The 14,122-nt window shown below is 45.2% G+C and overlaps 1 protein-coding gene and 1 non-coding gene across 5 annotated transcripts in view; one reads left to right on the top strand and one right to left on the bottom strand.

Moving 5' to 3' along the window:
- Positions 1-14,122, bottom strand: part of ARHGAP22 (Rho GTPase activating protein 22) — a 359,144-nt gene that overhangs the window by 37,407 nt on the left and 307,615 nt on the right. For all 4 annotated transcript variants that reach the window (XM_029061129.2, XM_029061128.1, XM_029061131.2 and 1 more), the window contains one exon: positions 4,514-4,721. In XM_029061129.2, coding sequence (XP_028916962.1) covers positions 4,514-4,721 — 208 coding nt within the window. The remainder of the gene's footprint in view (positions 1-4,513; positions 4,722-14,122) is intronic.
- LOC114810687 lies at positions 3,767-3,904 on the top strand. Its single transcript, XR_003758382.1, has one exon. It is a non-coding gene; the product is annotated as a small nucleolar RNA SNORA7 (small nucleolar RNA).

A 14,122-nucleotide genomic window follows, 5' to 3' on the forward strand; every position in this document is an offset into this window, starting at 1 on the left:
CTCTGGCAAACACAGAGCCACTTAGACAAAAAAAAAATACATCCACACCCTCAGGTTTCCTCGAAACGCCGACAACTGAACTTCCACTCTCTCAGGGGTACTTCAGTCACCCTGGATCAAAGAAGTCTTCTCACCAGTAGGACAGATGGTTGGTCTTGTGAGCTTTTTGAGTCCAGTCACAGCCACCTGTCTCAGCAACTTCTCTCAGTAGCAGAGGAATGTCCCTAACCTACCTTCAGGGAAGCGTCCCTTTTCAAGTGCCATTTAGAGAGCAAATATTGGCTGTTGTTTAGTATCAAAGAGAGGAGGCCTGGGTTCCGGGAGGAAGGAGGAGGAGGAGGGCACAGGAATGAAAACTATGCCTTCAATGAATCTTGAAGGGCATTCAAATAATTCTCAGAACGTCAGCACTTAGGCCTTCCTTGAAGTAGCAAATACATGGCATGGGCAATTTTATGAACAAGAAGAGTGTAGGAGAGAAGAAGAGTGGAGGGAAACGGGAAGGAGGAGTGGGAGGAGAAGAAGAGCGGCAGGAGAGGGAGAGGAGACATTTTTTCTTTTGGTCTTTTCTCTTTAAGGGTTTGGTTCCAGGGTAGATCATAAGCAGAGATAACACAGGCAACCCTCACAAAACACTGGGCTCTGAGGTGTGTGTGACGACATACATTTCTCCGAGCACATGGATTACCGCGTTAATATCATACATGTAATTTTGTGGAAATCATCAAACCTGAATCATTTCTCCAAACGTTGGGGGGTAGGGGGGGTCCCTGAGCCCCTCACACTTTACTGCAGAGTCTGGTCATTCATTCGTATTTATTGGAGCACTTATTATTTAGCACTCTTCTAAATGCTTGAGAGAGTACAACGATAAACAGACATATTCTCTGCCCACAACAAGCTTACACTGCCAAGCCTTAGAACTCTGTGGTGGTGTTCGTAAATCATTGTGTTATTTATTAAGTGCTTACTTTGTGCCAAGCACTGGAGTGGATACAAGTAAATGGGGTTGGACATAGTCCTTGTCCCACATGGAGCTCACAGTCTTAATCTCCATTTTACAGATGAGGAAACTGAGGCCCCAGAGAAGTGAAGTGGCTTGCCCAGGTCACAAAGCAGTGGCAGACATGCCAGGAGGAGGGCTGTGTGCTTTAATGAAAAATGAAGGTGACCTTTGCTGTATCTGTTCCAGACAGGGGCCAGGCAAGCTGAAAACCAGATTGTCTGGTATAAACCCAGATGACTGGTCACCTGAACAAAAGGTGAAAACATGACTGGAATTGGATTTATTCCAGCCCACAGTTGGTAGCATTATTCCTCTAAATTGGCAAAGTCAATTGCGGAATTCTCCAGAGAGAATGAGAAATAGTTCTGAAAAGACCACTTGCCTGGGGGTCCGGGGTTCCAATTCCAAATCCCCCACTTGCCTTCCGTGCAACTTTGGGTAAGTTACTTAACTTCTTTGTGCCTCAACCTCCTAATTGTAAAAATGGGGATAAGATCATTCTTCTACCTCCCGCTTAGACTGTGAGCCCCTTTGGGGGCAGGGATTGTGTCTGATTTAATTGAACTGTATCTATCCCAGTGTGGGGTTCAGTGCTTGGAGCATAACTGATTAACAAGTTACTATTTTTATTATTCAATGTCACTTAGTTTAATGCTATTGATGGAGACGAGCACTGGAAGACAACTGCCCGCCCTCTTCTCTAGCTCCAGAAATAGCACACTCCTGCTAATATTACTAATAGCAATAATGTTGGTATTTATTAAGCGCTTACTATGTGCCAAGCACTGTTCTAAGTGCTGGGGTAGATACAGGATAATCAGGTTGTCCCATGTGACGCTCACAGTCTTAATCCCCATTTGACAGATGAGGTAACTGAGGCACCAAGAAGTGAAGTGACTTGCCCAAAGTCACAGAGCTGACAGGTGGCAGAGCCAGGATTAGAACCCATGACCTCTGTCTCCTAAACCCGGGCTCTTTCCACTGAGCCACGCTGCTTTTCTACTACCCGTACCACTACTAGTATTATTACTACTATTCTCTCACCTTGAAAATTCTCCCTCTTTTTTCTACCACTGCCAGAGACAGGGCTATCTTCCCTCCAAATCTTTCTTGGGATCCTTTCTGCTCCTGAACTAAACAAGACTTCTTCCCCTTTTACTGCTGAAAAAGTCAATTAAAAATCTTCTTTTTCTAGTCGGTCTACCTTCCCTCCTTCCCTCTTCCTTTAGGAGGATGAACACAGTTTTTTGAGGATCCATTTTCTCTAGACAACATTTCTGCAAACAGGCAGCCTCTTTCATTCATTCATTCAATCATATTTAGGGGGGAGTGTAATCGTCTGTCGGATTTGAGGAGGGAGGGCATTCCAGGACAGAGGCAGGACGGGGGTGAGGGTCGGTGGAGAGACAGGTGAGATGGAAACACATTGAGAAGGTTTGCACTAGAGGAGCGAGGTGTGCAGGCTGGGTTGTAGAAGGAGAGAAGCAAGATGAGGTGGGGGGGCAAGGTGATGGAGTGCCTTAAAGCCGATGGTGAGGAGTTTTTGTTTGATACGGAGGTGTATGGGCAACCACTGGAGTTTTTCGAGGAGGAGGGTGACATATCCTGAACGTTTTTGTAGAAAAATGATATGGGCAGCAGTCCGAAGTATGGACTGGAGTGGGGAGAGAATAGGAGGCTGGGAATGTTCTGAAGATCCCTTCTGATCCTTTTCTCCCCAAGCCCAACTGTGCCCACCGACAGTCTTAAGAACAGAATACTGCTACAGTTACTCTCTTCCGCTTAAGTAATGACAAACTACAGTTCCTTTTGCAACATGACTCCGCCTGGTGGCCCACCTCAATCAAATTAAAATGTTTCCACTTTGCTTTCCAAATTTTCATTGTCTTCTTATTAAACTTTCCTCACTGTCCTTTTTAATAGTGTTGGTATTTGTTAAGCGCTTACTATGTGCAGAGCACTGTTCTAAGCGCTGGGGTAGACACAGGGAAATCAGGTTGTCCCACATGGGGCTCACAGTCTTAAACCCCATTTTTCAGATGAGGTAACTGAGGCACAGAGAAGTTAAGTGACTTGCCCACAGTCACACAGCTGACAAGTGGCAGAGCTGGGAACCTTTTTCCCAAGGTTCTGATCAATGGCTTCAATGCTTCCTCCCTGCTGTTCTCCCACTGGGTGCTTCGCACAATGGTCTTCCAGCCTCATTTCATTATCTGTATATATATTTAATATGCTATTTGTTAAGTGCTTACTATATGCTAACCACTGTGCTAAGAACTGGGGAAGATACAGTACAATCAGAGCAAACCCCTTGTTCCACATGGGCCTTACAGTCTAAGTGCAGGGGGACTACTGTAGTATATAGACATGCACACTAAGACACGTACACCACAGCTTCCTCTTTATCACAAGACATAAAACAAATCTCAGACCTCAAAAACCTGATCATCTTGTAGCTACCCCACTGCTTTTTACCATGCCTGGCACCAAAGAAATGCTTAATTAACAAATATTGCAATTATTATTATTACTGTTAATACTGTTGTTGCTATTATTATGATGATTATGAAAACGAGGCTTGCTTAGAGGGAATTCCAGACTTGGAAGCTCAGCCTTCTGAGAGAGGGGTGAGATCTCAGATCAAACCCTAAACTCATAAGCAGCTCAGAGGAGAGTATCATTGAATGTACAGCTGCAGCCCTATTTAAGCCCAGAGGCCGAAAAAGGCTGTCGTAAATTTCTCTCTGTAATCTATTTTTACTCCTCTCAGGGTCGCACCTGGAGAGTTTCCAGTACTCTACCAGTCTCATTTATGGGAGGGAGAGTCAAGCAGAGGCCTACTCAGTCCATTCCTAGCTTGGCCAGTGGCTGGTGAGTGGAAGGCAATCTGCTACAAATTAAAACTCACCCATGCTGGGCAGTAGCGGCATGGGAGAGAATCGAGGGTGGTGACTCGAGTTTACTGCGTGGAAGGCAGCAATGGTAAACCACTTCTGTATTTTTACCAAGAAAAGTCAATGGATCCACTACCAGAATGACTGCAGATGGACAGCGGGGCATTCCGGGAGAGATGTGTCTGTGGTGTCGCTATGGGTCGGAAACGACTCGCCGGCATAAGACAAGACGATCCATTTTAATGTCCACTGAAGGCTTCGTGAGGACAGGGATCTGTCTACCAACTCCACTGTACTGTCTCAAGCATGGAGTACAGTTCCCTGCACACAGCAAGCACTCTGTGTGCTATATTGTTATACTGTACTCACCCAAGTTCTTAGTATAGTGCTCTACACAAAGTAAGCACTCAATAGATACAATTAACTGACTGGCAATACCACCGACTAAGTGCTTAGTACAGTGCTCTGCACACAGTAAGCGCTCAATAAATACGAGTGAATGATTGATGATTTTCCAGGAGCAAAATCTGCTCTCTGCCTCCCGGTCTGTCGTCCACTCCCCAACCACCTCGAGCTGGTGATTGGCAACTTTCCAGCGACCGCCCAAACTCACCTATCAAAGAGAGGTTTCTCTCCGCAGTCAAACGAATCCTGCAAGTCCTTGACTAGGTTGGCTTGGCCGGGCATTCGGAAGAGGCCCTCCTCGGTGAGCCCCCGCTCCCGGATAAAATCCACACATTGCTCCACCAGCAGAGGGGCCAGGCGGTGGCCGTATTTGCTCTCGTATTGGACGGTGTCTTCCAGCCGCTGCCCAAAGATTCCTGCAAGGGGGAGACACAGACCCATCACACCCCACCCTCTACAACGTTCAGTTCACCTCTCTCCACCCCAGGGGAAAGGGAGAGAGTTCATAGGAAGAAATCCAGTGTGGGTCAAAAGGAGATGTGAGAAGCAGCATGGCTAAGTGGATAGAGCACAGGCCTGGGAGTCAGAAGGTCATGGATTCTAATCCCGGCTCCCCCACTCATCTGTTGTGTGACCTTGGGCAAGTCACTTCACTTCTCTGGTCCTCAGTTATCTCATCTGTAAAATGAAGATTAAGACTGTGGGTCCCATGTGGGACAGGGACTGTGTCCAATCTGATTTGCTTGTATCCACCCCAGCCTTAGTACAATACTTGGCATATAGTGAACACTTAAGTACCCTATTATTATTATTAAGGCAGGAGATGCTTTGCCCACATGGGATAAATTGTCAGTCATTGGGATTAATTAATCGATCCTAGTGACTGTTCTGAGTACTCTGAATGCAGGAAACCCAAACTTCACACACAGATATGTGGTGGATAAAAGGATTTAAATGATGCCAGTGGTGCAAATCTTAGGGCAGGCACATGGCCTAGTAGAAAAAACATAGAATTGGGAAACCTGGATTCCAGTCCCGACTGCCTTTTGTCTGTCGGGTGACCTTGGGGAAGTCCCCTTACTTCTCTGTATCTCAGTTTGTTCATCTGTAAAATGGGGATAGAGTACCCAGTTTTCTCCCCCTTTTCTAGAGATTGTGTCTCTAGCTTGTGTCTATCCCAGTGCTTAGCACAATGCATGACACACGGTGTCTAATCAAGACCATCATAGACCCAGCTTTGTTTTCCAAACTGGAGTTGCTATGGTACCTTTTAACCACATCAAGAGTTGGCACCTCTTCGACTGTGTTGATAGAGGAATAAAACCTGACTGGCTGAAATACATCATGCTCAACCTTATAGCCATTATACTAGAAAGGCAGGAGCAATTTAGTCAGTCAGTAAGTCAATCATATTTACTGAGTGCTTAATGTTTGCAGAGCACTGTACTAAGTGCTTGGGAGAGTACAATATAACAATAGAACTGACACATTCCCCTGCACACAACAAGCTTAGTGACTATTCAGCCATTTCTCTCCTACAAAGATAATCCGGGACCACTGCTCCCAAATGAAAGAGGAATTCTCTAGGGAATAATAATAATAATAACTGTGGCTTTTGTTAGGCACTTACTATGGGCCATGCACTATACTAAGCGTTGGGGTGGATACAAGCAAATTGGATTGGATCCAATTCCTGTCCCACATGGGGCCCACAGTGTCAATCCCCATTTTACAGATGAGGGAACTGAGGCACAGAGAAGTGAAGTGACTTGCCCAAGGCCACACAGCAGACAAGTAGCGGAACTGGGATTAGAACCCGTGACCTTCTGACTCGCAGGCCTGTGTTCTATCCACTATGCATGCTGCTTCCCTAGGAAGCCCCAGGGAAAAAAAAAGGTTTGCACAGTGAAACCTCTTTATAACAAAACTGGAGAAACCAAGTGGGGAGGTAGACATTGAGTTGTTAAAGGTAGGAGCTTTGATGCACTTGATTTAGTTGTGCAGTGGCTTTCAGATGTGCAGTAACCATGGAAAAGTTATTAATTTGATTTTTTGTTATTAAGGGTTTTGCTGTTTTTTTGCAGTGATTTGCTTTTGGTGATCTCAAAGCACAAAGATCACAGAGTTTATTACAGTGCTCTGCCCATAGTAAGTGCTCAATAGAAACCAGTGATTGATCACAGAGATTTGCCAGGTTAGATAGAGCTTAGAGAGACTGACTAGTTTAGCTGCTTCCCGGCAGGACTGTGCCTAACCCCTGCAGAAAGTATTTTCTGCCATGTTCTTAAACTTCTGGGGTGGGGAAGATTTCAGCACCTCCCTTTGTTACACACAACTTCTCAGGCAAATTAGGGGACAAGTTGGCACAACAAATGTAAAATCAACAAAAGACATTTAAGATGACAACTGTGGACTAAAGTGCAAAAATTACTCACAACATGAGTTTCAGTCCCCAGTGGCTGTGGAGCTAAACAGAGTGAAAGACAAACTTTTGAGGGATAAAGGGAAGTTGCCCATTTTCTAGAGGTGAAAGCACAGAAAAAGGAAGGGTTTGATTCAAAGGTACAAGACGGCATAAGAATATAACTCAATCTGGACTCCCAGTCTAGCACGGCTCCTCCAAAAAAAAAGCAATTTCCAGAGACCTTACAATAGACTTAGAAGAGGCCCTATGCTGGATTGTAAGCAATTTCAAGGGGTCTTATCCTTTAAACTCTCTGTGTCAGGGATACATTTGCTATGGATAGAGAATGTGTCTATTGTGTATTGTATTCTTCCAAGTGCTTAGTACAGTGCTCTGCATACAATAAGTGCTCAATAAATATGATTGAGTTACTGAATGAATGAATGATTGTGTCTACCAGCTATATAGCACTCTTTCAGGCATAGGTATAGTACAGTAAGTGCTCAGTCAATAAATCATATTTATTGAGCAATTACTGTGTGCAGAGCACTGTACTAAGCAGTTAGGAGGTACAATATAACCATAAACAGAAACATTCCCTGCCCAAAATGAGCTTACAGTCTAGAGGGGGAGAAATGCATTAATATAATAAGTTCTGGGGGGCTGAGGGTGGGGTGGGGGGAAGGGAGCAAGTCAGGGCAATACTGAAGAGAGTGAGAGAAGAGAAAAGAGGGGCTTAGTCCAGGGAAGAGATGTGCTTTCAATAAGGCTCTGAAGAAGGGGAGAGTAACTGTCAGATGTGAGGAGGGAATACTCAGATATAGTACTCATATAATAATACCCAGGGAATATTACTGATTGATTGATTTTCCTTCATTATATTAAATCCAATAAGGTTAATGTTGAGAGAGAAACAGAAGCAAACACACTTCCTCACTGCTTTAGGCATTGGTTCAATCGTATTTATTGAGCGATTACTATGTGCAGAGAACTGTAATAAGCACTTAGAAGAGTACAATACAACAGAATTAGCAGACACGATCCCTGCCCATTTCCTGTGTGGAAAGCAGAAAATCTCCATTTCCAGAACTTTGGTATTTTCCCAGTTTTCTTGTCCATATTAATCCCCTTTGGGAGTTAGGCATTTCTGACTGTTTCCTTCCTAGACTATAATTCAGAGCCAGGGCAAAAAGGGCCCACGCTTAAGAAGAAATTCCGGATGGCAGTGGAGGATGTGTGCATGGAATCAGGGACCACATTGTTTGGAAATATTATGCAGGCTTGGTGGGATCGGATGGGTCCTTTCCTTTCCTGTCCCTTCAATTGGAGAACAAGGGGTCCACTCAATGAAATTAATGGTGGATATATTTAGAAAAAAATGAAAGGAAATACTGCTTCAGGGGGTGTGCAATAAAGACTGACTTCCTTTATGGTGGCAGGAAGTCGAGTCAAGTGTGGTGGCTGGAGAGCTTTAAAAATTGATAACTGGCCCAGATTGGGCTAATGATAATAAGTTGTGATAGTTGTGATGCACTTACTGTGCCAAGCACTGTACTACATTCAGAACATTGCTCCAGTGCTTAGAGCAGTGCTAGGCATATAGTAAGCACTTAACTTGAGAGAAACAGCGTGGCTCAGTGGAAAGAGTACGGGGTTAGGAGTCAGAAGTCATGGGTTCTAATCCCGGATCTGCCACCTGTCAGTTGTATGACTTTGGACAAGTCACTTAACTTCTCAGTGCCTCAGTTACCTCATCTGTAAAATGGGGATTAAGACTATGAGCCTCACGTGGGACAACCTGAATAGCCTGTATCTATCCCAGCGCTTAGAACAGTGCTCTGCACATAGTAAGCGTTTAACAAATACCATTATTATTATTACTATTATTAACAAATACCATCACTTTTATTACTAAACACTGGGAAAGACACAAGATAATCAGCTCCCACATAGGGTTTACAGTCTAAGTAGGGAGGAGAACAGGCATTGAATCCCTATTTTGTAGATGAGGGAACTGAGGCAAAGAGAAGTGAAGTGATTGCCCCAAGGGCACACAGTAGACAAGTGGCAGAGCCAGGATTAGAACCTAGTTTAGCACTACTAAGGGCTAAGCACTGGGATTGAAACAAATTAAGTCCCTGTCCCACAGGGGACTCACAGTCTAAGTAATTTTATTTCTGAAATTTCTGATTGCGACATTTCTAGGACACGTAAGTCAGTGGCCAAAAGTCTAATGTAAAAATCACCTTCACCTGCACCAAGGAAATGTCAGAGGGGGGTTATACTTTTAAATCGAGAAGTAGCATGGCTTAGTGGAAAGAGCACAGGCTTGGGAGTCAGAGGGCGTGGATTCATTCATTCATTCAATAGTATTTATTGAGCGCTTACTATGTGCAGAGCACTGTACTAAGCGCTTGGGATGAACAAGTCGGCAACAGATAGAGACAGTCCCTGCCGTTTGACGGGCTTACGGTCTAATCGGGGGAGATGGACAGACAAGAACAATGGCAATAAATAGAGTCAAGATTCTAATCCCAGCTCTGCCACTTGTAGGCCGTGTGATCTTCGGTAAACCACTTTACTTCTCTGGGCCTCAGTTACCTCATCTGTTAAATGGGGACTAAGACCGTGAGCCCCATGTGCAACAACCTGATTATTTCGTATCTAACTCAGAGTTTAGAACAGTGCTTGGCACATACTAACAGCTTAACAAATACAATTCTTATTATTCTTATTATCTGTCTTCCCCAACTAGAGTGTAATCTGTCTGTGAGTGGGGAACATAGTTTGTGCTTCTGTTGTACTTTTCAAAGTATTTAACACAATGCGTTCATTGCACCCAATGGATGCTCTTTAAAGCCCACTGATAATAATAATGGTGTCTGTTACACGTTTATTATGTGCCAGGCACTGTTCTAAACACTGGAGTACGTTCAAGGAAACTGGGTTGGAGACAATCCCTGTCCCACCTAAGGCTCACCGTCTTAATCCCCATTTTGCAGATGAGGGGTCTGAGGCACAGGGAAGGGAAGTGACTTGCCCAAGGTCACACAATACACAAATGGAGTTTCTGGGATTAGAAACCAAATCCTTCTGACTCCAAGACCCTTGCTCCTTCCACTAGGCCGCTACTACCACTTCTGCTAGAACTTCCAACTCTGGGCTGAGACCTCATCTGACGAAGTTCAACTTTCTCTTTCTCTTCCCCACAGTATCAGAATACTTCGCTCAAACATTCAGGGATGGCATCTTTTTTTTCCCGTTTTTTTCTCTCTCCTACTCCCCGGCCCCCACCTTGTTCCCAACTGCCTGCACTTTCCACAGACACCCATCAGGTGAATGTGAACTGAAGAGATGACTTGATCATTATCAAGTCTCCAGGAATTAGAGGCCACTGTCATCCTCAAATCCCTACTCTTCCCATCTTCAAAGGTCTGTTTGATCATATCTTCTCCAAGAGGCCTTCCCTGACTAAACCTTCATTTATCCTATTGCCCCCTTCCCCACTTCTGTACCTTCTGTACCCTTAAGCACTACTTTTTATGGTATTTTGTTAAGCGCTTACTATGTGTAGGCACTGTACTAAGTGCTGGGGAAAATACCAGCTAATCAGATTGGACAGTCTCTGTCCCACATAGGGCTCACAATCTTTATCCCCATTTTATAGATGAGGTAAATGAAACACAGAGAAATGAAGTGAGTTGCCCAAGGTTACACAGCAGACGAGTGGCGGAGCCAGGATGAGAACCCAGGTCCTTCCCACTCCCAGAACTGTGCTCTATCCACAAGCCCATACTGCTTCTCTATATAATAATAATGTTGGTATTTGTTAAATGCTTACTATGTGCAGAGCACTGTCCTATGCACTGGGGGAGATACAGAGTAATCAGGTTGTCCCTCGTGAGGCTCACAGTCTTAATCCCCATTTTACAGATGAGGTCACTGAGGCCCAGATAAGTGAAGTGACTTGCCCACAGTCACACAGCTGACAAGTGGCAGAGCCGGGATCTATATCACTTGATATTTATCCCACCCCCAATCCCATAGTCCTTATGTACATTTCTCTTTACTCTCCCATTTCCCCTATGTGTAATTTATTTTAATGTCTGTCTCCCCTAGAAGACCATAAGCTCCCTGAGGGGAATGGTCATATCTATTACCAACTCCATTGCCTTGTTCTTTTCCAAGGGCTTAGTTCAGTGCTCAGCACCCAGTAAGCACTCAATAAATACTGTTGAATGATCTGGCCACCAGCCTCGTAGCCCTCCCTAAGCAGGGGCTGAAAGAGCTCTTCTTCCTAGAGCTATATTGTACTTTCCCAGGCGCTCAGTACAGTGCTCTTTCACAGTAAGCACTTTATAAATATGATTGAATGAATACAGCTACAAGAGAAAAGGAGGAAGTGGGTGGGCTGGATCAAAGGTCTTTGAGGCTAACACTAGTACAAGATATGATCTGAGGGTCAGGCAAATAGGAGAGAGGTGTTTTAGCCAAGAAATTCCTCCCAGTGATCCTTCTACTCTCAATTAATCAATGGTATTTATTGAGTGCTTTTTGTGTGCAGAATACCATACTAAGAACTTGGGAGAGGCCAATACAACAGAGTTGGTAGATGTGTTCCCTGCCCACAGTGAGCTAACAGTCTAGACAAGCAGTGTTGCCTAATGGAAAGAGAACAGGCGTGGGAGTCAGAGGACCTGGGCTCTAATCCCGGTTCTGCCATTTGTCTGCCGTGTGACCTTGGGCAAATTACTTCACTTCTCTGTGCTTCAGTTACCTCATCTGTAAAATGGGGATTAAGACTGTGAGCTCCATGTGGTACTTGGACTGTATCCAATCTGTTGATTTTATATCATCCCCAGGGCTTAATACAGTGGCTGCCGTACAGTAAACACTTAACAAATACCATTAGAAATAAAAACAAAAAACAAAAACCCACAAGCCTACAGTCTACTATTCTCCCTGTGGAGGGAAATTCTCCAGCTCCTAACCCTGTTCCACCAAAATTTACATGTTCAGTTATCTAGCAGGGACTATGGATTATCTAGAACTTTTCTGGTGGCTTCTCTCCCGGCCAAGCCATTGGACCATTCTTGGCTCATAAAGGAGGTCTTGAGAAAGAGAACTGTAAGCTTGTGCGGGGCAGGGAGCCTCTCTACTAACTCTCATAAGTACTCTCATAAGTGTACTCTCATATGTACTTATGTGCTTAGTAAAGTGCTCTGTACACAATAAGTGTTCAATATACACCACCGATTGAGAAGATGAAACTATTACACTACTTGCAGGCAAATAGTCAACCTGGGGGAGAAGGAGCGGTAAACTACTGATGAAAAGGAGATATTTGGGTAATCTGTCCTTTCGAGATTCATCAAGATTATTCCTTTCCTTTGTAACCTCTGATCACTGACAGCTGACTGTAAAGTATGTTATGGGTATGGCTTACCTAATGAGCACCCTGAACTTGCTTTGAGCAAACAGCCAAGGTATTACCTTTAAATGAACATAAAAAAAGAAGACAGCCTCTCCTCTGGCCCTCGAGGCAGTCAGCTAATATTCCCCCTTCTTCTCCTCCTCCTCCCCCATGCTGCCTGCCTGGCACTTGGAATAAAGAGGTTGGTGAGTGGTGAGTAGTACTGCCTAGGAGAGCACCTTTCAGGGCTAAACCGCTTGACCCTGAGGCTGGTTTTCTGCCGGCTGGCTACGAGCCTCAAGGCCCTCCAAGCTAAGAACCAAGGATGACTTTCTGGGACCACGAGGTTGGGTTTCTGGCTGCACAGGTGGCTTGGGGATGTGTCCCGTCCGGAGGGCTGTGTCATTTTGAGGGTCTCCCTTCCTCCTTCCCTCCCTCTCCTGAGCTGGAGAGGGAAGCAGCATGTTGTAGTGGATAGAGCACAGGCTTGGGAGTCAGAAGGTCACGGGTTCTAATCCCAGTTCTGCCACTTGTCTGCTGAGTGACCTTGGGCAAGTCACATCGCTTCTCTCGGGCTTCAGTTACCTCATCTGTAAAATGGGGATCGAGACTGTGAGTCCCATGTGGGACAGGGACTGTGTCCAACCCGATCTGCTTGTATCTACCCCAGCACTTGGTACAGTGGCTGGCGCATAGTAAGTGCTGAACAAATATCATATTTATATGATCCTTAGGGTCTCCCTACCTCCCTATTCTGAGCTATATTTGACCTTGAGGGTCTCTCTCCCTCCATCTCCTGAGCTGTATATGACCTTGAAGTCCTCCCTCCCTCTTTTTCCCTATTCCATCAGGCAGGACAGAGTTCTGTAAAATTGTAATAGGCCCGAGATTCAGCTACCTAAAAGCTGCTGGCACTACTTGGAACTGCTATGCCGGCCAAGAACCAGTTCCAGAGGGTTCATGTCAATCCCTAGAAACTCAAGCCAGTACGCTCCCTCGTTCCTCGAGGTATCAGCCTACACTTTTTTTTTTCCCCTCAATCACTACCTCCTGACACCCAGATGGAATTTGGCAAAGCCTTTTTGCCCTTGGATGAATCTATCAAGATTCCTCCGGGCACCGGTTCAGCCTACGTTACTCTTCAAGCAATGGGCCTGGCAAGGCGCCTGGTCAAACTTCCCATTTCCCTGACTTGGGGTTTTGGATGAAACCCACTCAGTTATCCTGGCAGCCAGGGGGTTAAGCTTCTCCTGCCAGTAAGTGAAGACTCCTTATTTTCAGTCATGCACTATTAGCTTCCTTTCCCAGCGGGAAAGTCAGGCAAGCACTGAGACCTAGTGATACTAGATGGGCCCGTTTTCTTTTTCTTTGTCCATTCTTCTTTCTCTCTCTCTCATCATTCATTCAGTCTTTTTCTTCAACCATTTCTCTCTCTCTCTCCCCCTCCCTCTCCCCCCCCCCTTGAGAAGCAGCATGGCTAGGTGGAAAGAGCATGGGCCTGGTGAGGACGAGGGTTCTAATCCCGCCTCCATCACTTTTCAGCCATGTGACCTTGGGCAAGTCACTTCACTTCCTCTGTGCCTGTTGCCTCATCTGTAAAATGGGGATGAAGACTGTGAGTCCCGTGTGGGCCAACCAGAGTACTCTGTATCTACCCCGGAGCTTAGTAAAGCGCTTGTCAAATACCATCATTATAATTATTATTATTGTTCATGGACAGAAGTGAAGATGGTTTTGCCCAGGTCAACCGGACTCCTGCAGCAAAACGGAGACAGTCTGACTTTCTCAGTCACTCACCCACCACCGACTCTCTGACAATGCCCCTTCATTCAGTGAGTTTGTTGAGACATGCAGTGGGCAGTAAAAACATCTTCCTTGCTCGTGTTTTTCTACTCACAATGTGGTTTGCAAAGAGGAGCAAAAGCAATGGGTGAGGGGTTGGGGAAACGGGGCAAGGTCTCGGTGGGACAAATGCCAATTTTACCCAGCTGCACCAGCTT

Source organism: Ornithorhynchus anatinus, chromosome 3 (assembly GCF_004115215.2).
Source record: "Ornithorhynchus anatinus isolate Pmale09 chromosome 3, mOrnAna1.pri.v4, whole genome shotgun sequence".
NCBI lineage: Eukaryota > Metazoa > Chordata > Mammalia > Monotremata > Ornithorhynchidae > Ornithorhynchus > Ornithorhynchus anatinus.